At 38.4% G+C, this 22,356-nt stretch overlaps 1 protein-coding gene across 9 annotated transcripts in view; it reads right to left on the minus strand.

Annotated features, from left to right (window-relative positions):
• HIBCH (3-hydroxyisobutyryl-CoA hydrolase) overlaps positions 1-22,356 on the minus strand; it is a 119,901-nt gene that overhangs the window by 85,049 nt on the left and 12,496 nt on the right. For all 9 annotated transcript variants that reach the window (XM_063647726.1, XM_063647729.1, XM_054476866.2 and 6 more), the window contains exons 2-5: positions 21,869-21,911; positions 7,918-8,058; positions 5,636-5,720; positions 1,543-1,623 (exon numbers count right to left, since the gene is read on the minus strand). In XM_063647726.1, the coding sequence (XP_063503796.1) occupies positions 1,543-1,623; positions 5,636-5,720; positions 7,918-8,058; positions 21,869-21,911 (350 nt within the window). The remainder of the gene's footprint in view (positions 1-1,542; positions 1,624-5,635; positions 5,721-7,917; positions 8,059-21,868; positions 21,912-22,356) is intronic.

Here is a 22,356-nt window from a genome sequence, read left to right on the forward strand (position 1 = left end):
AGATGCGGTGGCTCACGCCTGTAATCCCAGCACTTTGGGAGGCCGGGGCAGGTGGATCACCTAGGGTCAGGAGTTCGAGAGCAGCCCGGCCAACATGGTGAAATCTGTCTCTACTTAAAATACAAAAATTAGCGGGGTGTGGTGGTGCATGCCTGTAATCCCAGCTATTCAGGTGGCTGAGGCAGGAGAATCACTTGAACCTGGGAGACAGAGGTTGCAGTGAGCCAAGATCGCACCACTGTACTCCAGCCTGGGTGACAGGGCAAGACTCTGTCTTAAAGATAAATAAATAATAAATAATAAAATAAAAATAAACTTATGTTTTACTATTTTAAATACTTTAATGTTAAATCATTATACAGCTTCTTTTTTCATCACTTAGTAATTATTTTCATCAATTCATGTTTTTAGAAAAACATATATATCCCTATGTGTTTAAACTACTAGATATTAATTCATGTTTTTATGCCAATATATAAATGTTTATTTGTCTAAAAGGCACGTGACAAAAACTGAATTTATTTTTCCAACTATATGTCAAAATACTTTAATATCATGTATTCAATCAACGTCTAACTTAAAATCTTTTAGTTCATAAATATTTAGTAAAAATGTCAAATATGGTCTAGGAGAATAGACTAAAAATTAATGACAATGGTTGTTTTTGAGGGATAAATGGTTGCTTCTGGGGAAAGTAATGGCACTAAGGAAAGCAAAAAAATGGACTGAAATGTAACTTCCAAACTTGCAGTATTATATTTCTTTTGGAGAAATTTTAAATCATCAAGCAAAAACAAAATATTGACGTCTGTTAATTCTGGGCTGGAGGGTACACAAGTACTTATTATGTTATTTCCTGTATCTTAACTTCGCATGCTTGATAAGTACTGCTTCACCTCCAATGAAACCTAGAACCTTGAATATAAACAAATTTTTATTCCTAAGTTAAGAATTAGGAAATGATACTATACTTCATTTTATAGAGAAAACTGGAACCCAAGTTTTTTCCCCCAAGAAAGCTACCACATGATCAGAAATCCATATTTTCATATTGATTTATTTTTGAGATGGAGTCTCGCTTTGTTGCCCAGGCTGGAGTGCAGTGGTGCAATCTCGAATCACTGCAACCTCCACCTCCCAGGTTCAAGCTGATTCTCCTGCCTCAGCCTCCCGAGTAGCTGGGATTACAGGCACGTGCCACCGCACCCAGCTGATTTTTGTATTTTTAGTAGAGACGGGGTTTCACCATGTTGGCCAGGCTGGTCTCAAACTCCTGACCTCAGGTGATCCACCCACCTCAGCCTCCTAAATTGCTGGGATTACAGGCGTGAGCCACCATGCCTGGCCTCATATTGATTTTATAACAAATAGCAGTTAAGTATAGCCTACTAATATTAAAGGGTAACTGTTCTGAAATAAGCACTTAAAATAGTTTCATCAACTTTAAGTAAGGATGCCTACTGATTACATTTTTAACAAAGTACATACTGTCCACCTCATTTCTCTATTCCATTTCCAAAGCTCTGAGCAGAATACACATACCAACAGCATTGTTCAGCATATATTCTTCTCTGAAGAAAACTGGAGCTATCTTCTGTTTTGCCTTTTCAGCTTCCGAGATCACTAGGAAGGAAAGATTACAAATCAAAAAAAAAAAAAGATTTAATAGTCAACATTGTCAACTAGATCAAAAGTATCATGATAATTAAATACTGGGGGGAAGGGAGTACTCTAAAATGACTTGTTAAAGTTTTGAAGTTGCCCCTGCCACAGACATTATATTATAGTCACAGATCCATAGTCCAATGTCAAAGCTTCAAGGCAAAAATTCCTATTCTTCTTTTCCATGCTTCTTACAAAATGTTAGATTAGAAATTATAGGCTGGGCATGGTGGCTCAAACCTGTAATCGCAGCACTTCGAGAAACCAGGTGGGAGGATTCCTTGAGGCCAGGAGTTTGACACCAGCCTGGTGAGACTCTGTCTCAACAAAAAATGTTTAATTAGCTGGCTGCAGTGCCAGGTGCCTGTAGTTCCAGCTGCTCAGGAGGCTGACCCGGGAGGATCACTTGAGCCCAAGATATTGAGGCTACAGTGAGCCATGATCACACCACTGTACTCTGGCCTGGAGAGAAGAGTGACACCCTGTCTCCTTAAAAAAAATAATAATGTATTGCAACAAGCTACATTTTCTTTTGATTATTTTCTCTAGCACTTAAATTAACATTTGCTAGACATACATTTCCTTTGGTAATATATCTTAATACAAAATGTATTATACGTGTGTGTATAGTGCTACAACATATCCCGTGTCCTTAAATATTTCTGCCACATTCATTTCCCCCATAAAACATTTATTAAGCACCTACTACAGACCAAGTAATGTTTTAGGTGTTGCAGATAATAAAGACAGCAACACAAGATGGCTGTCCTGGAGTTTAGACTGATACTAAAACATATTCTTTGTCCTATAAGGATGGGGGTGCTGTGAGAATGGGAGCAGGAGATGTGTAATTAATTAAAAGAAGGCTTCCTAGAAGAGGTAACCCTAAGCCAAGTTGGAAAAGGTAAATAGGAATTTCCTAGAAAGTGACAGGAAGAAAAATTCTGAGTAGGGGAAGCAGTACCCTACAAAGCCTCAAAGTCAAAAAAGAAGAGTAAAATCAAGAATAAAACAGTTTTAAAAGACTAAAGGGCAAAGGGAAAAGGTGAGGCTAGACAGGTAAATAATATACTGACATTCTTATTTATTAACATCAGTAGAAATGTAAATTCTCAAAGACATTGCTACAGCATACCACTGCCTGGCTTAAAAAACAAATGCTCAGTAAATATCTACTGAATAGTGAACACTATCAAATGGTTTCACTTCTATTGCAATCTTCTATTACCCAGAGTTCACATCTCCTACCATATTCCTCCTCCAGTCAATCTCAAGACTGCTATCAAAGTTTCCTCTTCTATATACTGCAACTCATTTGCCTTTCCTGTCTTTAAGTCCTATGAGATTTATCTATTAAAACACAAACTAAACATTTCATAGATATGTTTCCTCTTTTATGGGAAAGTATTACATACAAAATGTTGTCTATCAATTTTTACACTAACTCTAGAATTCTCTTGTTTGTTTTTTGTTTGTTTTGAGACAGAATCTCGCTTTGTTGCCCAGGCTGGAGTACAGTGGCACAATCTTGGCTCACTGCAACCTCCACCTCCCAGGTTGAAGTGATTCTCCTGCCTCAGCCTCCCAAGTAGTTGGGATTACAGGCATGTGCCACCATGCCCGGCTAATTTTTGTATTTTTAGTAGAGACGGGGTTTCACCATATTGGCCAGGCTGGTCTCAAATTCCCAACCTCAGGTGATCTCCCGGCTTGGGCCTCCTAACTCTAGAATTCTGATATCTCTTCCTTCAAAATGTTCCATATGTTGACTTCTTTTCCTGGTTTTTTGGGGTGTTTGTTTGTTTTTGAAACGGAGTCTTGCCCTGTCACCAGGCTGGAGTGCAGTGGCATGGTCTCGGCTCACTGCAACCTCCACCTCCCAGGTTCAAGCAATTCTCCTGCCTCAGCCTCCCGAGTAGCTAGGACTATAGGCGCATGCCGCCACGCCCGGGTAATTTTTCTTTTTTGTATTTTAGTAGAGACGGGGTTTCACCACGTTGCCCAGGCTGGTCTCAAACTCCTGAGCTCAGGCAATCCTCCCACCTCGGCCTCCCAAAGTGCTAAGATTACAGGCGTGAGCCACCGCACCCAGCCCTTTTACTGGTTTTTAAAAGAAAGATCTGACACCTACTTTTATCATTCTGAGGTTTCACTTATACCTAAACAAACAAACAAACAAAAAAATGACTACCTTTGTTTACCATCTCTTATTCAGCTCTTATCACTGCTTACCAATTCTAAAAGGAAAGGAATATAAGTTTTATTGCCTTTGGAATGAAGCTCTTTTACCTCAAAAACCTTCTCAAATTTCCTTCAAATCTTTTTCTGATCTAATTTTTATTCTAATCAATTAGTTCCATCTAAATTAAAATTAAACGTCCTTCACAATCATTTTTTGAAAATTTTCTGAGTGTCCACTTATTGTCTTGGACTATAATCTTTCAAGAAACTACATTTCCTGGACTTGAATCCACTGCTTTTATGTGTAAACTACAATAATTCTACAACTTGTAACTGTTATTTCCAAACATCAATATAAAATTAGGCCTATGTGCAGAAATAGCTTAGTCAGAAAAAGCTAATAAACTCAATACATAAAGCTCTGCCCATCTGTAAACTGACAAGATCACAGGCCAGACGAAAGGCTAATTCAAGGCTGAAAAACAGTATTTAAAAAATATGCATGTTGTTGGGAGGCCGAGGCAGGCGGATCGCCTGAGGTCAGGAGTTCAAGACCAGCCTGGCCAACATGGTGAAACCCCGTCTCTACTAAAAATACAAAAATTAGCAGGCCATGTTGGCAGGCACCTGTAATCTCAGCTACTCGGGAAGCTGAGGCAGGAGAATTGTTTGAACCTGGGAGGTGGAGGTTGCAGCGAGCAGAGATTGCGTGACTGCACTCCAGCCTGGGCAACAAGAGTGAAACTCCGTCTCAAAAAAATAAACAAACAAATAAATAAATAAAATAATTAAAAAATGCATGTTGTAGGCAAAACAACAGATTCAAAAACAATTCAGTTAACAGATCAGTTTAAGCATCAAAGTTTTCATTAAACTGCAATTTTAAAATTCATTAGTAAGTATTTGAAATTATGTCCTGAATCCAGCTTTTTTCCTGTTCCTAAGGTAATGGTTTACATAAGTTTGGTGAACAAGCCCAAAGATTGTTGTCTTAATACAACAAACAAATAAACATATAAAATTAAAACGCAAAGAAAAAAACCATCCCTGAACCCTACCAAATCCACAAGAAACAAGATACAAAATGTAAAAAGTTTTCAATATACTGTATATATAATATGGACAATTATAGTGATTATAATAAATACATGACACTGATGCTGAGAACAGATATTTCTTCTCTTTTGTCTTCAACATGTAAATGTGTATAGACAGACTGACCTGAACAATTATGAAAAATAAAGAGAGTTTCTTTTTATCTCAGCATGTTTAAACACGTAAAATATATTTACAATGTAACAGGATAAATGCTATAAATAAGTACATAGAAGATGGTTGCTTTGGGATCAAGAATAGTGGGAAGCATAGGAAAAGTTATGGAAATATGTGAGAGCATGTCATATTTGAAGAATGGCAAGTCAACATGGTCAGATAGTCAGGTTATAAGACCAACAGAACTGCTTAATATCAGCTCTTCTAAAATATAAACTGGACCCATATACCCTAACTGGACATTTTGTTTGTGATGATTCAGGGACAGAGACAACATATTTAAATTTCAAATGGGTATTTGTGTAGTTAGAAAAAAAAAATCAGCTATTCTCATTTGCTAATACTAACTGCAGAAAGTAAGTCTTTAAATTTTTCTTTTTCCTGAGTTAAGAATGTATTAACTTTATAATAAAAAGTTCTAAAAAGTAAAGCAAATTACAAATTACTACAAAAATTCGAAAATACTTGATCAGTTCTAGTGGGGGGAAAGAGCATTCAGGTGAAAGGGAAAAGTCTTTACCTCTGATATCACCCCCAGCACAGAAAGCCTTTCCTCCAGCTCCCTTTATAATGATCAGGAAAGTTTCAGGATCTTGTTCCCACTTCTATTCAAATGTAACAGAAGATGGTATAAGCATATTATAAACACAAACTCATTAAAGTTATATGCATATGCACATATATGCAATCATATATTCATATACATATGTGCGTGTGACAGTACATATTCTTCTGTAAGGGATATCCAGAAGAACGAATCTCATCCCATTCCTTATCGAATGAACTTTATACGCTTTTCCCAGATAAAGTAAAGGCTATTTCAAAAACGTTGCTAGATGAGTACAATGGGTGATCCAAATTTCAAGATGGCATCTGAAATCTTTGCCATAACGTTGATACCAAGGTGAACAAATATGGGCATAATAATAATATTTTACATAAACATATAAATTTGGAGAACAAATCAACCCAAAGACTGCTGATAAATATAGCAATAACTTTTCTATTGTGCTGATACAGGGCTCCCTTACTCTTAATATGTAAGTAACAGAGTGAAACCACTTATAATATTGATAAAAAAATCCAAGTCATTTGGAATTGGTAAAGACAGCTAATAAATAAGTAGGATGAAAGAATCAAGAGCCGATGAAAATGTGAAAGTCCAGAACAATGGACGAAATGAAAAATTAGTTACCTACAGACAGAAAACTTAACAGGGGTTCTATCAATCTATACAGGTTGAGTATCCCTTATCTGAAATGCTTGGGACCAGAAGTGTTTCAGACTTTTTCAGATTTTAGAATATTTGCATGTACAATATGAGATACCCTAGGGATTGGGAATTCCTTTATGTTTCATATACACCTTATACACATAGCCTGAAAGTAATTAATTTTTCCCACAGGGACCCTGAATAAACAGTGTTTGTGCACTTGTGTTTTGACTGCGAGCAATCATGAGGCCAGGTGTGGAATTTTCCACTTGTGGCGTCATGTTGATGCTTAAAGAGTTTTTGAATTTTATAGCATTTTGAATTAAGGATGTTCAACCTGTACTAGAGAATAAATATGTAACCCACAAGGAAGATGTAGCTGGACAGATGTGATTGTCCAAAAGGTTCATGCAATACTGGACTACATTAATTACATTAATAGAGATGTTATTCTAACATGAACATTTCTAATTTCTTCCACTCTGGTCCAACTCTTAATTTGCAACATTTGGCTTATTTTTATGTATCACATTTTGGGACATATTATAATGGTATCTCCAACAGAAACAAGAATGGAAGACAGACTCATCAAATGAAGAATTAAGGAATTGGCAGCCAGGGGAAAACTAGTATTTGTTAAACATCTACATGGCAGACTGTATTAGGTACTTATATATACTATTCACTTAATCTTTACATATCATCATCTCCATTTCAGAGCTGAGGAGATTGAGGTATGGAAAGACTAACTTTCCCAGCCTACACAGTTAATAAATAGAAATCCACGTTTCAAACCAGACAGTCTGACTTTAAGTTCTGTTTTTTTACTATTCCATGCTGCTCACTTAGGAAAGTTTATGGCCTTCTCTGAGAAAAAGCAGGCAGTTTAAAAGCAGCTGTCTGGCCGGGTGCGGTGGCTCACACCTGTAATCCCAGCACTTTGGGAGGCCGAGGCAGACAGATCACAAAGTCAGGAGATAGAGACCATCCTGGCTAACACGGTGAAACCCCGTCTCTACTAAAAATACAAAAAATTAGCCAGGCATGGTGGCGGGTGCCTGTAGTCCCAGCTACTCGGGAGGCTGAGGCAGGAGCATGGCATGAACCTGGGAGGTGGAGCTTGCAGTGAGCTGAGATGGTGCCACTGCACTGCAGCCTGGGCGACACAGTGAGACTCCTCCATCTCAAAAAAAAAAAAAGAAAAAAGAAAAGCAGCTGTCTTCAAATGAAAAGGCCGTCAGGTGGAAGCAGATTAGATTTCTACACTCATCCTCTCAGTGGCAGAACCAGTATCACTGGTTTAAAGGTCAGAGAAACACAGAGTGACAGAACACAAAAAGAAACTTGCAAACAATTCAGTGCTATATAAAAGTCAAAGAGTCTGTCTCAGGAGGCAGTGAGCTCCCCATCACCAGGGATGCTCAAGAATTACTGCACAGGGGAAGCACTGAAACCTCAAGAATCAGTGGGGCTTACTTAGATGCATATCCCAAAGAATTATGTGATTCTATGGGAGAAAATACCAGAAATGTCCTACTATGATATACTTTGAAAAGAATCCATATAATTCCAATAAGAAAATTACAAACCTTCAGCTGTGGATAAATCTTCTGAATCATATTAAGAGTCAGTGCATTGAGGAACTTTGGTCTGTTTAGTGTTATGACTCCCGCACAACCTTTTTTTTCCAATAGCACATCTTCTGCTGCATCTGTGTGCTTGGACATTCTCTGTATAAACAAAGAATAACTTTATGACAAAATTTCTTAAGTTTTTATCACAAGCCAACATCAAAACATACATATCAAATGCAAATCTTGCATATTAATGGTAACTAAAGGAAAGAATAAGTAGGTACATCTTACAAGTTTCTGAAGTTATTTAGATTATGTAGACGAACAATTCCAAAGCAAATCATACACACCTCCTAAATTTTTATTTCTGAGCTAACTGAATAAGCTGACTTATTATATAGAGCCCAGTCTAGAATTTCTTGGACTTTGAAATACCCTTAAATATTTTAATTTACTACTGTATATCAAGTTCTATGTTACATACTGAGAAAGCAAAGATGAATAAGAGAGGGCAAATAATTCTGACTATTGTAGCTATGGTCAACTTGAAAATAAAGATGATACTTGAGTTGGGGCTTGATGTATCCCAAGAAAAAGGGGAGGTGAGAATTCCAGGCAAAGGAAACAGCACATGCTAAGCCATAAGCAATGACTATTTGGAAATGTTAAGATGTTAAAACATTAGTGGAACAAAGGCTGGCTGAGGAAATGAGTGGTGAGAGGGTAGGCAGAATAAGTAGTTTGTAGCCAGATTATAATATGACAGACTTAATAATTGTGAAGAAGTTTCCTGTATACTGACTTAAAGCCTTGCACAATATAACTTAATCACCAGGTCTCACTGCTTATGTATTTTGCAACATTAACTAATAAAACACCTGTAAGGAACACAGTTTTAACTATACTGTGATTTCCCAGGACTCTGCTATACCCAACCACCAGGACTCATGGCATCACTATTCTTTTTTTAAGTTCTGGGATACATGTGCTGAATGTGCAGGTTTGTTACATAGGTATACATGTGCCATGGCAGTTTGCTGCACCCATCAACCTGTCACCTAGGTTTTAAGCCCTGCGTGCACTAGGTATTTGTTCTCAAGTTCTCCCTCCCCTTGCCCCCCAACCCCCAACAGGCCCCGGTGTGTGATGTTCCCCTCCCTGTGTCTGTGTGTTCTCATTGTTCAACTCCCAATTATGAGTGAGAACATACGGTGTTTGGTTTTCTGTCCCTGTGTTAAGTTTGCTGAGAATGATAGTTTCCAGCTTTATCCACGCCCCTGCAAAGGACATGAGCTCATTCTTTTTTATGGCTGCATAGTATTCCGTGGTGTATACGTGCCACGTTTTCTTTATCCAGTCTATTATTGATGGGCATCTAGTTTGGTTCCAAGTCTTTGCTATTGTAAATAGTGCTGCAATAAACATATGTGTAGTACATGCGTCTTTCTAGTAGAATGACTTACAATCCTTTGGGTATATACCCAGAAATGGGATTGTGGGGTCAAACAGTATTTCTGGTGGTAGATCCTTGAGGAATCGCCACACTGTCTTCCACAATGGTTGAATTTACACTCCCACCAACAGCGTAAAAGCGTTCTTATTTCTCCGCAGCCTCACCAGCAGCTGTTGTTGCCTGACTTTTTAATAATCGCCATGCTAACTGGCGTGAGATGGTATCTCATTGAGGTTTTGATTTGCATTTCTCTAATGACCAGTAATGATGAGCTTTTCTTCATGTTAGTTGGCCATATACATGTCGTCTTTTGAGAAGTCTGTTCATATCCTTCGCCCACTTTTTGATGGGTTTTTTTTTTCTTGTAAATTTAAGTTCCTTGGAGATTCTAGATATTAGACCTTTGTCAGATGGGTAGATTGCAAAATTTTTCTCCCATTCCGTAGGTTGCCTGTTCATGTTCACTCTGATGATAGTTTCTTTTGTGGTGCAGAAGCTCTTTAGTTTGATTAGATCCCATTTGTCAATTTTGGCTTTTGTTGCAATTGCTTTTGGTGTTTTAGTTACGAAGTCTTTGCCCACGCCTATGTCCTGAATGGTACTGCCTAAGTTTTCTTCTAGGGTTTTTACTGTTTTGGGTTTTACGTTTGTCTTTAATTCATCTTGAGTTAATTTTTGTATAAGATGTAAGGAAGGGGTCCAGTTTCAGTTTTCTGCATATGGCTAGCCAGTTTTCCCAGCACCATTTATTAAGTAGGAAATCCTTTCCCCATTGCTTGTTTTTGTCAGGTTTGTTGAAGATGGCACCACCATTCTTAACACATTCCTTTATGTAAAAGCAACACTTAAAACCTTGCATGGGAAAAGTGTGCAACATAAAATTGAAAATTGAAATTGGAAAATTTTAACTGGAGAATGCCAATTAAAACTAAACAGCACACTTATTAGCAAAAATCTAATAGAACCTAGAAGTACATATTTTGACTGCATTAAGCAACACGTTTATATAATGTTTAAGTTCTCCTTTATGAAATCAAGTTGCATATTTAATATTGGAGTTAATTTTTGTTAAAATTATCAGATAAAAATAGAAATAATTTATATTCACTTAAAGTTACAGGAACAATTCTTAAACAACAGAAAAAGTTGTCTCTTCAATTTCATTTGAAATTCTCAGAATTTCTCTAATGAGAAATTCAAATAAAAACTTTAGCAACAGTAAGATATATTTTGTAATCACATTGACAATGATCAAAGTCTGATACACATACACACACACACACACACACACACACACACACACACACACGTCTGATATATTCTTGAGTATAAGTAAACAAACATACTGGGGAAGGATAAACTTACAGAACCTGAAACAGTCTGACACTTTTTTTCACAGACAGATACACATGGCTTTTATTTTTCTAAATGCTAGGAAACAGTGTTAAGGTTTTTGTTTAACTTTTATTTTAGGTTCAGGGTACATGTGCAGGTTTGTTATATAGTTAAATTCATGTCATGGGGGTTTCCTATACAGACTGTCACATAAACCTAGAACCCAACAGTTATTTTTTTCTGCTCCTCTCCCTCCACCTATCCTCGACCCTCAAGTAAGCTCCAGTGTCTGTTGTTTTCCTCTTTGTGTCCATGTGTTCACATCATTTAGCTCCCACTTATAAGTGAGAACGTGTGGTATCTGGTTTCTGTTCCTGCATTAGTTTGCTAAGGATGATGGCCTCCAGGTCCCTCCATGTTCCTACAAAGGACACAGTCTTCTTCTTTTTTATGGCTGCATAGTATTCTATGGTGTATATGTACCACATTTTCTTTATCCAATCTGCTACTGATGGGCATTTAGGTTGATTCCATGTCTTTGCTATTGTGAAGAGTCCTGCAGTGAACATACGTGTGCATGTGGCCTTATGGTAGTATAATTTATATTCCCTTAGGTATACAGCCAGTAATGGAACTGCTGGGTTGAATGACAGTTCTGTTTTAGCTCTTTGAGGAAATTGCGACACTGCTTTCCACAACAGTGGAACTAATTTACACTCTCATCAACAGTGTATACGCGTTCCCTTTTCTGCACAACCTCACCAGCATCTGTTATTTTTTGACTTTTTAACAATAGCCATGTGACTGGTGTGAGATGGTATCTCATCATGGTTTTGTTTTGCATTTCTCTAATGATCAGTGATATTGAGCTTTTTTTTTCATATGTGGTTGGCTGCATGTGTATCTTCTTCTGAAAAGTGTTTTTTCATGTACTTTGCCCATTTTTTAATGGGGTTTTTTTTCCTTATAAATTTAAGTTTCTTGTAGATGCTGGATATTGGACCTTTGTCAGATACATAGTTTGCAAACATTTTCTCCCATTCTGTAGGTTGTATGTTTGTTGATAGTTTCTTTTGCTGTTCAGAAGCTCTTTACTTTAATTAGATCTCATTTGTCAATTTTTGGTTTTGTTGCAATTGTTTTTGGCGTCTTCGTCATGAAATCTTTGCCCGTTCTTATGTCCAGAATGATACTGCCTAGGTTGTCTTCCAGGGTTTTTACAGCTTTGGGTTTTACATTTAAATCTTTAATTCATCTTGAGATAATTTTTGTATATGGTGTAAGCAAGGGATCCGGTTTCCATTCTCTGCATCTGGCTAGCCAGTTATCCCAGCACCATTTATTGAATAAGGAATCCTTTTGTCATTGCTCCATTAGTCACGTTTGTCAAAGATCAGACACTTGTCTGTCTGAATGGCTGTAAGTTAGTCAAAAGAGAAATCTACATGAATGTTGGAAATGGAAGTGAAAGCAGCTGCCCCTGCTTACCAGGGGCATAAGCCATAAGAAAGATTAACTTAAAATGTTAATCTTAGTTAACATTTCCCACTCTCTTGCTGACCTTTCCTCCTGGAACCCAACCAGGCTTTCCTAGGATGAATGGAGCCAGAGGTGCTGGCTCAGGAGAGAAACAGAGGTCACTGCTAAATCCTTTCCCTTTATCTCCCATACAGAACAAAAGGCTTTATCTGCAGGGAGGGGAAGGAAAACCCTCAAGCTTGTAGCCCTAGGGCTCTGATGAAGTCTCATTCCAGTGGGGGAAGGAAATAGAGGCCTACTAAATAAAAGTCTTCATCTCAAAAGAGAAGCACTTCAAGACCATAGCCTAAAGACCTTAGTGTTTGTCAACAACAGCTGAAGAAAAGGAAGTGGGGACAAAAGAAAAGGAAAATTTAAAAAGGCAGTCAATCTCAATCCCCAGAGGAGGAAGAGCGAGTTGGGGGAAGGAGTAGTGCCTGACTACAAACAGGAAGCATGGAAAATTTTAGGGGAATGGAACTCCTCTCCATGTATTGGGGTGGTGGGTACATGATTTATAAATTTGTCAAAATTCACACAAATGTACATCACAAACACAACTGTCTTAGTCCATTCCTGCTGCTACAGCAAAATGCCTTAAACTGCGTAATTTATAAAGAATGGAAATTTATTTCTAACAGTTATAGAGGCTAGGAAGTTCAAGATCAAGATCAAGGCAAGTTCAAGTTCAAGATTCAGTGCCTGGTGAGACCCCATTTTGCATGAGTTCTGTGTGTCCACACATGGCACAAGGAAGGAAAAGGGCAAAGAGGACTAGTTGACTCTCTTCAACCTCTTTTATAATAGTACTAATCCCGTAACGGTGGGGTGCTCACAACTTACCACTTCCCAAAAAGCCCCACCTCTTAATACCATCACATTTGGTATTAGGCTCCAACATACTAATTTTGGAGGGACACATACATTCAAACCATAGCATGAGCTATCTTTTAAAAAGGAAAAAAATTACCTAGGATATCAGGGAATTCCAATATGGAATGCAGACTATGACAAATGAATTGTCAACTGAAGAATCAGGAGATTCATAAATTTGGAAAAGAGAGCTTTACTTCTCATAAAGGGCTGCAGCCTGCAGGCTGACCATCCCACAGGCTGGGAAACACAGCCTCTGGCAGAAGCCAAGAGCAAGCACTTCTAGTGAGGGAAACAGGAATTCATGCTGAACTGGCTGGCTACATAAACATATTCAACAGGTTACAGGAGGAGCTATGAATATTCACGAACACGAGGCACATGCATGTATAGTAAGCTAACATGTATGCACATGCATGCCATGTTAACTCTGGGGTGGAGACTTAACAATTAAATGTATCACAATTAGGCCCTATACATCAAAAGATGAAGCAGAGGAAATGGAGGCCCACTGTGTGCATCCTCCCTACATAGACTGGCCAGAACCACTCCATCATCAGTGGTCTTTTATTAGGAAGGAATGCTGGTCAGTTGCTGTGTCAAAACTGCAAAAAGAAGGAACAACAGTCAGATGGTTGCTTGAAATGAGCAGGGGAAAATTTTGGCTGGTTTCTGTTTAACTTTTAGGGAAGAAAGCCTAATGGTGGCTAACAAGGGAGGAGGTATTACAAGGTGTGTCCAAGCTCCCATTCCATCTTGGCCAGGAACTCATTTTTTAAGCTTTCTCTGGGGTCCCTTTGGCTGAGAGGGGAGTCTAGTCATTGGGGGAAACAGGGTTTCTTCTTTCTCAGAACCTAAATGAATTACACATTATGATATAACCTCAGTGAAGTGACTGTGGTGATGAGGAAGCTAACTAACTTTGGAAATCAGTGAAACAACTGAAAACTGTATGGATGATACAGGAACTGTACATCAACAGTGTACTCTTATCAACATGGCTTTTCATGGTAGCAGGGAGCAGGTAACAATTCTGCAACTGCTTTGCATATATACTAGGTTTAAATTAGTAAGTAATGGAGCCTGGCTCTCACTGTCAGGAGTAGAGTTACAGATAGAACAAGAAGGGAAAGACAGAATGAACCCTGACCTATGGTACTGGATTAAAGACAAAGACATCACTATGAACTCATGTTTAGTTTAATATACATATACAGAAAAAGTACAGAAACAATGATAGATATACGTGAATACATGGGTAAGTACATAGTGTATATGTATTCTATTACAGATACATACATTACCCTAGCTCTATCCTCTGAGAGAAAGCCATGACACCCAGCAGCAAAGAGCACTCCCAGAGTCTAGATCTTGATTTCCAAACGCAATTCTCCAATAAAGGCAACCAGAGCTCCTTAGAGAAATGGCTGATTCCAGCACTAAGATAGGGAAAACACGAAATGAGTCCAGAGCACACCTTCTAGCACCAGAAAGGAAATGTTCAAATAAAAAAAAAAAAAATTAAAAGGATGGGGTCATATGAAAGAAATACAGAAGCCAAAACGAAGGAATTCCTAATGGCCAGAACTGGAACAACAAAGCAATCAATAATTTGATATTAGATGATAGCCCAAAGAATAAATATCCATGAGTCCACACAGAAAAAATAAATGGAGGAGAAAAGATAATCTTCCTCCCAGAATTCTAAATGACATACGTAGTTATCTCCCTTCCAAGAGACACAGCTTTGTCCCCTCACCTTTTGAGTTTGGGCTGGACTTACTGACTTGCTTTCAATAAGCAGAGCATGAAAGGGAAAAATAGTAACTTTACAGTGGAAAACAATAAATGGTACTTACACAAAAGGATAAAAGTTAGCATTACCAATGATGTCATGTAGATACCATGTACTCCCTGATGCATTTGTCAAAACCCACAAATACTCCCTGATATGATGAGATTAGAAGGGCACTTTTCCTCTGTCATATTCTTGCCAAAAACCTTAACTCTAGTCTAATTATGAAAAAAACAACAGACAAGCCCAGATGAGATGGTATTCTACAGGCTACCTGACCACTACTCCTTAAAATTGTCAAGGGCATGAAAAATATGGAAAGATAAGTTGAGAAACTATCACAGACTAGAGGAAACTAAAAAGCATGACAAGTGAATGCAGTGTCATTGATTCCTGGAACAGAATATTAATGAAAAAAAAACTGGTGAAATCCAAATAAAGTCTGGAGTTAACAGTAATATACAAATTGTCTTAGTTAAGTTTCTGTTGCTCACACCAGAATACCTGAAACTGTGTAATTTGTAAAGAAAAGGAATTTATTCCTTTCCTTACAGTTATGGAGGCTGATGTCCAAAGTCAAAAGGATACATCCAGTGAGGGCCTTCTTACTGATGGGGACTCTGCAGAGACCCAAGGAGGTACAGGGCATCATATGTCAAGGAAGCTAAGCATGCTAGCTCAGATCTCTCTTACTTGTCTTATAAAGCCACCAGTCTCACTCCCATAACCCCATTAATCAATTAATGGATTAATCCTTCGTGAGGACAGAGGTCTCGTGACCCAATCACCTCCCAAAGGCCTTACCTTTCAATACATCCACACTGGGGATTAAATTTCAAAATGAGTTTTGGAGCGGGCAAATATTCAAACCATGAAACCAATGTTCTCAGTTTTGATAAGTGTACCATAGTAAGAATAGCAGGCAGTTTGCTAGGGCTGCCATAACAAAGTACCACAAATTAAACGGCTTAAACAACACAAACTTTTTTTTTTTTTTTTGTAAAACTAGCATTTTTATTTTAACCAACATTTGTTTTGATTTCCAAGTTTTATGATCTCTTCTACCTCCAAAAGAAACTGAAGCAACTTATAGATTAAAACAAAGTATAAAGAACTAAAGCATTTAGAGATAAAATAGGACAAATAATGTATCCCTGTGCTGGAATTTATAAGACGTATGCTTTAGTAAAAAAAAGTGTTAGAATTGAAGCACAAAAAATCCTGGGTTCTAGCCTTAAGTCTCTCTAACTGTGTGGTCTTGTGTAATCTTTATTCCATTGGCAAAACAAAGTCTCTAAAACTTTTTCAATGTAATTTTTTAATGTATTTAAAAAATAATATGCTAGCATTAGTATGTCAGGCAAAATGCGGTGGTTGAGGTTGTAGAGGAACCAGTTAAGAGATTAAAGAGTGATTAGGTACAGAGGATTAACGGTAGGAATAGAAAGAAAAGGAGGAGGGAATCCTTTTAAGGAAACGTTTGACAGAACTTGGAAGTTGATTGGGAATAAGAATGAGCAAGATTGAGTCCGAGATGACTTTGAGTCTGAACAACACAAACTTATTGTCTCACAGTTCTGAAGGCTGCAAGTCTGAAATCAAGGGGTCAGCAGGGCAATGCTCCTGCTGATGGTGCTAGGGAAGGAACTATCCTAGGCTTCTTTCCTGGCTTCGGATAGTTCTCTGGCTTGTGGCAGCATAACTCCAATCTTCACGTGACATTATCCTGTGTACATGACTATCTGCAAATTTCCCTTTTATAAGCATACCAGTCATATTGGATTGAGGCCCACCCTACTCAATTATGACCTTAATTACATATACAACAACCCTGTTTCCAGATAAGGTCACATTCTGAGGTACTGGGGACTAGGACTCCAACATATGAATTTTGGGGGACACAATTCAATCCATAATAGCAATGTAGGATCGCATTAGGGGAAACTGAAACTGGGTGAGAGGTACGTAAGAACTCTGTACTACCTTTTTAACTTTTCAATAGATCTAAAACTGTAAAATAATTTAAAAATTATCTTAAAAACATTTCTATAAAGTCAGGTAATAAAATATAACATTTTCTTAATAAGCAGAATAAAGAGATTTCCCACAACCAGCTGAACCCATAATTTCAGTAAGATTTTTTGTTTTTAATTCAAGGGGGGCAACCACAGGTAAAATGGTGGAAACCAAAGTTGCCCTGGTTTGCAACACTACTGATTTAGTGTCTATCTTTCTCAGGCACTTTTCCATAAACTATTAGCAAAAATGGAATGCCATACCTTATTCTGCACCTCCCACTGTTAATTCAGCAACTTGCCATGGTCATCTTCCCATGTCACTACTACAGATAAAGCTATCTTATTTTTTTTCTGTTTCTATGGTAAAACAAAACACACACACAGACAACCACCCAAAGTATAATATAGAACTTAGTCAATTACTATAATGCAAAACTCTTGTAACCACTACCTAGGTCAAGAAATGGAATTTAGCCGCTGAGGGATGCAATCTGGCATGAGCACTGGAAATTTCTCTGTACTTTACTGCTGCTTGTGCTATGAAGAGGTATGCCATGAACCCAAGGGCCTGACCACTCCTTGCCTGGGTCATTTTCAAGGTAGCCACCATGAAGAAGAAGGTCTTTTGCTGTAGACACCATGAAGGAGGAGGTCTTTTGCTGTAGACACCATGAAGAAGGAGGTAATGTCTTCCTCTGGGACAGACAGCAGACTTATTTACAGCTTACTAAAACCAGCAGGTTTCCCAAATTGCATGACAGTTGTACTGTCATGCAATATACTGCATATGCAGCCACTCATATGGGTCCTCTGTATCACTCCCAAGGCTTGAGCAAGAGAAACCTTGCTCAGTGTTGCTTGCTGTGCCATTCATAAAAAATTCTATTTTTTCTAATCCAAGAGTGTCACGTCTTCTGCTAGCATCCATGAAATATTAACAAGCTAACTATTATCTTGTATAGTACTACAGGCTGAATGCTTGCGTCTCTCCAAAATTTGTATGTTGAAATCCTAACCTCCAAAGCGATGGCATAAGAGTGGGACCTTTGAGAGGTGATTAGGTCATGTGGGTCCTCATGAATGAGATTAACGCCCTTATAAAAGAAACCCTGGAGAGCTTCTTCACCCCTTCTACCACAAGAGGACACAGAGAGAAGATGGCCAACAAGGCTGTCTATGAACCAGGAAGCTGGCCGTCACCAGACACCAAATCCGCTGGCCCCTTGATCTTGAACTCCCCAGCCTCCAGAACCATGAGAAATACATTTTGTTTTTTATAAGCTACCCAGTTTACGGTTATGTTACAGCAGCTCAAATGGACTAAAACACTATCATCTACTGTATTCTTGGGAACTAGGAATCTAGATGTGGAGGAAAAGAGATTCAGATATAAGATTAAAAGGGCTATTAATAATTCTAGGACACCATCTGGACATCATAATAAGAACATGTGTCCTGTCATGAAAATGATATGCACAGTATCATTTCATGCACTCCAAACACTATACCCTCAATACTGAATACTACTTTCTAAAAGGACAAAAAGAAAATGAAAATACAAGTTTTCTCCATATCCAGGTCAAAATTAAATGAGCTTTTGCACATTAAATTAAAATGCTGTTTAAGAATTTAAAATAGGCCAGCATGGTGGCTCACACCTATCATTCTAGCACATTGAGGGGCCAAGGCAGGAAGATCATTTGTGCCCAGGCGTTCGAGGCCAGCCTGGGCAACACAGAAACCTCATCTCTACAAAAAATTTAAAAATTAGCTGGGGTTGGTGGTCCACACCTGCAGCCCTAGCTACTCGGGAGGCTAAGGCAGGAGGATCACCTGAGCCTAGGAGTTTGAGGCTACAGTAAGCTAGTGTCACTACACTCCAGCCTGGGCAACACAGCAAGACCTTGTCTCAAACAATAACAAACAAAAAAAGAGTTTAAAATAGATTATGGAGAAAGAAGAAAAAAAAATATTTCCCTGAATATTTTCGTAGTAAGAATATGTCCAAATTAGTCTACAGATACAAATGAGCCCTCACTGACAGGTTCCACTGGCTTTCATTAGCTTGACAAACCTTATATGCAGAAATGCAGAATTTTGTCCTCCCTTCTGGGTTCTATTCCCTACCTTCTATCTTGGAAGGTTCACCATGAATGTCACACTATTAACACAATAATCCTGTCCACTTCTCATAACTCTGCCTGCAATACTGCCATCAATGGCATACTTCCATCACTCCACCATGAAATAAAAAGGATCTCTCTCTCTCTCTCTCAGAAAGGCCACAGAAGAATTGCTTGGGATACATCTTCTCTACCCCTAAGGCACTCATAAAAGCAAACACTGAGATTCAGAATTATTCAACCCCCAGGCCCTGAGAGTCTTTATCTTCCTTCCAGGTGTCTTCTGCCCCATGTCACCATAGTCCCCATATGATCTGGATTCTGTCATGTCTTCCCATTCCACCTTTGTAGTTATGTCTGAGTCACTGACACTGCTCCTAGTTTTTTTTCTAGGAAACTCCTCAACCTCCATGTATAACAGCTGAATAAAATAAGTAAGGGTAGTGCTATGGTTCGAATATTTGCCCCCTCCAAAACTCCTGTTGAAATTTAATCCACACTGTGGCAATACTAAGAGGTGAGTGCTTTAAGAGGTGACTGGGCATGACAGTTCTGCTCACATGAATGGATTAACCCATTCATAAATTAATGGATTAATGGATTAATGAGTTAATGAACCAATCGGTTATTATGGGAGTAAGACTGTAGGTTTATAAGAGGAAGAGGCAGACCTGAGCTAGCACGCTCAGCCCCCTGGCCACATGATGTCCTATACCGCCTTAGGACTCTACAGACAGGTCCCACCTGCAAAATGGCCCACACCAGATGCAGCACCTTGACCTTGGACTTCTCAACCTCCGTAACTATAAGAAATAAATTCCTTTTCTTTACAAATTCCTCAGTTTTAGGTATTCTGTTACAAGCAACAGAAAATGGACTAACACAGTTAGAAAGGGATATGCCAGGATTCGTATTCCCATCTCCACTTAGGCTGAACAGAGGCACAGTTGCAATAGTTACGTAGTGCCCACTCAGTCAGAGGCTATAGAGTGTACAAAGTAAATCTATGAAAACAGATAGCCAGGATTCAAATCACACCTCATAATTACTAGCTGTGTGACATTTGGGCATGTTACTTAGCCTCCCTGTCCCTCAATTTCTGCCCTGTTATATAGAGATAAGGCTATAATCCCTTAATTCCTAAAATTTTCTAGATTTTGGAAAATAGTACATACTAAATACTTCATATAACACCCCAAGAGGAGTCTAAGTCCTTGTAATACTTAATTACATAGTAATAAAGGGTTTTTATATTTATGCACCAAACTGTAAGTGTTTATGCTAGTTAGGATAAAAACTAAAAGAGCTTCAAGTACATCCAGGTCAGATTTTGCCAATGCATTTACCACAAACTAACAAAAAACTTTTGGTTTTGAGGTTTTAGAATTGCAAATAAGAGATCTGTAGTATGTACCCCAGAGGACTATCGTGAGAATTAACTAATACATGACAAGTACTTACAATACCACCTAGAGTACAGTGATATCAGATGACTTGTTATTTTTATGTGCAATTTACTTGTCAGCCTCTATGAGATATAAAAGTGAATAAAATTTATTTCTTCCTTATAATCTGATAAACTTTGGATATTTAACTTTGCAAGGCTACCATTACACTAATAGCTAACATGTATAAAATGACTGTCATATGCCATGCACTATGCTAGATTTTTTTTTTAAGACAGAGTCTCACTCTGTCGCCCAGGCTGGAGTGCAGTGGCGCATCTTGGCTCACTGCAAGCTCCGCCTCCTGGGTTCACGCCATTCTCCTGCCTCAGCCTTCTGAGTAGCTAGGACTGCAGGTGCCCGCCACCATGCCTGGCTAATTTTTGTATTTTTTTTTTTAGCAGAGATGGGGTTTCACAGTGTTAACCAGGATGGTCTCAATCTCCTGACCTCATGATCCACCCACCTTGGCCTCCCAAAGACTATGCTAGATTTTTTAATGCATTATTGTGATGGTTAATATTGAGTGTCAACCTGATTGAAGGATGAAAAGTATTTTTCCTGGGTATGTCTGTGCAGGTATTGCCAAAGGAGATTAACATTTGAGTCAGTGGACCGGGAGAGGCAGACCCACCCTCAGTCTGAGTGGGCACCATCTAATCAGCTTCCAGAGTGGCTAGGATAAAAGCAGGCAGAAGTTGGAAGGACTTGACTTGCTGAGTCTTCCAGCCTTCATCTTTCTCCGGCACTGGATGCTTCCTGCCTTCGAACATCAGCTTCCAAGTTCTTCAGCTTTTGGACTCTTGGACTTATACCAGTGGTTTGCCAGAGGCTCTTGGGCCTTTGGCCACAGACTGGAGGCTGCACTGTCAGCTTCCCAACTTGTGAGGTTTTGGGACTCAGACTGGTCCATCACTGGCTTCCTTGCTCCTCAATTTGTGGACGGCCTATCATGGGACTTTATCTTGTGATCATGTGAGTCAATTCTCCTTAATAAACTCCCTTTCATATATACATATGTCCTATAAGTTCTGTCCTTCTAGAGAACACTGATTAATACAATTATCTTATTTATCATTTATAAGCACTCTAAGGTAGATACTATTATTCTTCTCACTTTATACATATCAAAAGGGAAGCTGTAAGAGACCAAGTAATCCACCCAAGATTAAGTAGTGAACCCATTATTTAAACCCAGGCATTCTGACTTGTAAGAACCATGATTTTAACCATAATCTTATGCCACCTCCTACAAGGTATGTGTGCCATGTCTTGACACTACAGTTGAGAACCATGATGTACCAAGGTCAAGGAAATCTGCCATACCAGTATTTCTCTACTTCTCTAACAATGACATTTTAAGTTACACATACAAATAATGCCAGCAAAACAAACGCACAACTTACCAAATGGTGCAGTATGGTATTAGTCCTTTTGAATGCATTAAACCTGAAACAAATGTGGAATACAATGAGAACAGTAATGTGGGTAGTCATGTCTCAGTTGACAAATAGTATATCACCTTTTGTTTCAGCCTCTTCTAAAAGGTGTTATCAGAACAAAAAGTTTTAAAAGGTTTAGCTCTCATTCACTGCTGGTAGGAACATTAAATGGTACAGCCACTTTGCACATGAATTTTATGGTAACTTTATTCATAACTGCCAAAATGTGGAAGTAACCAAGATGTTCTTCAATGGTTGGAAGACAAACCAATTTCAATACAACCATATAAATATTATTCACCCATGAAAAAAAGAAATGAACTATTATGCCACAAAAAAAAATTGGACGAAACTTAAATGCATACATACTACTAAGCAAAAGAAGCCAGTCTGAAAAGGCTACATACTCTGATTTCAACTGTACGATATTCTGAAAAGGGCAAAATTATGAA

Source organism: Pongo pygmaeus, chromosome 11 (assembly GCF_028885625.2).
Source record: "Pongo pygmaeus isolate AG05252 chromosome 11, NHGRI_mPonPyg2-v2.0_pri, whole genome shotgun sequence".
Classification (NCBI taxonomy): domain Eukaryota; kingdom Metazoa; phylum Chordata; class Mammalia; order Primates; family Hominidae; genus Pongo; species Pongo pygmaeus.